Source organism: Perkinsus marinus (genome assembly GCF_000006405.1).
Source record: "Perkinsus marinus ATCC 50983 genomic scaffold scf_1104296960626, whole genome shotgun sequence".
NCBI classification, from domain to species: Eukaryota; Perkinsozoa; order Perkinsida; family Perkinsidae; genus Perkinsus; species Perkinsus marinus.
The window spans coordinates 1-1,004 of NW_003206052.1; the positions used below are offsets into that span (position 1 = coordinate 1).

Sequence of the window (1,004 nt, forward strand, 5' to 3'; positions counted from 1 at the left end):
CGGCCAGCTGACGCAGTGGACGGTCCGAATCGAGGGAAAGGACGCGAACCGAGGAATCCACTCCTGCTACTGCCATAAACTGGCTCCGAGTTCGACCAGATGACAATGGTTGAACCGTCAAGGCCGCCACTTCACACCCAATGTCGCGTTTGGCAACCTCACTGAGATGACCATTAGTATCAGCATCAAGCTCAAAGAGTTGTATTTCTCCTCCCGAGAGAGCAATGACAACTTGCGAGCCGTTGCTAGCGGCCATAGTAACCTGCCGGCCCGGCGGGGCCCTCCACTCCGTGGTCCTTCTGCCTGCCGCGACATGACGTATACCCGTGGGCATAACCTAAAGAGAAGCCTCTCAGTCGATCATCGAACCAGCCCGACAGTAGCCCCACCTGGATAGCGCTCTTATCCTGCATCCTCATTGCGAAGAGGGTCGGCTGCTCCTTAGCAAACCCCGAGTCAGTAACCTCATGAATGTTATCAGAAGTCACCAACAAGGTCAGCGTCTGGTCCACGAACGACACGACGATGTAGCGGTCAGACTCCACCTCTCCCTCTGCCACCGGTGCGTAGCTAGCCCCGAAGGGCTTAATCGTGAACAGTGCATTAGGCTGTCCAGGCAGTTCTGAGGCCCCCGCCTCCCCGAGGGTCAGACCATGCCTCAGTATCCTCAACGCTGAGCGTGGCCCCCGACCCGACAGGGCGTAAATTTGACACCCCACGGACATCCCAGTGGTCACCGTCTGCTGCATACCACTGCCGTCAGCTTGCAGCACTTGCGTCTGCGTGCTGAAGCAGTCCATGACCTTCATATCCGTGATAGGGGCCAGACTGCTGAGCTCATCGAAAGGCGTCAAATTCTTCAACGTTCTCGGCTTGAACGCCACCACCGCATTCTCCCTATTAGGATGAGACGATGTCACCAACGCCGGGGTAACATCGCCCAAGCTGGCGAATTGATAAAGGGCGTGGTTGCCGAACTCCGAAGCGGCAAAGAGGAAGCCGGT

The 1,004-nt window shown here is 57.2% G+C and overlaps 1 protein-coding gene across 1 annotated transcript; it reads right to left on the reverse strand.

Moving 5' to 3' along the window:
- Window positions 1-70: 70 nt before the first annotated feature.
- Pmar_PMAR024832 (spliceosomal protein sap, putative) lies at window positions 71-809 on the reverse strand (the record flags this gene model as incomplete). The annotated part of the gene is made up of 2 exons (XM_002772637.1): window positions 71-337; window positions 390-809. Coding segments are annotated over 2 exons (687 nt in total), but the record flags the coding sequence as incomplete, so codon positions are not given.
- Between the last annotated feature and the right edge of the window lie 195 nt (window positions 810-1,004).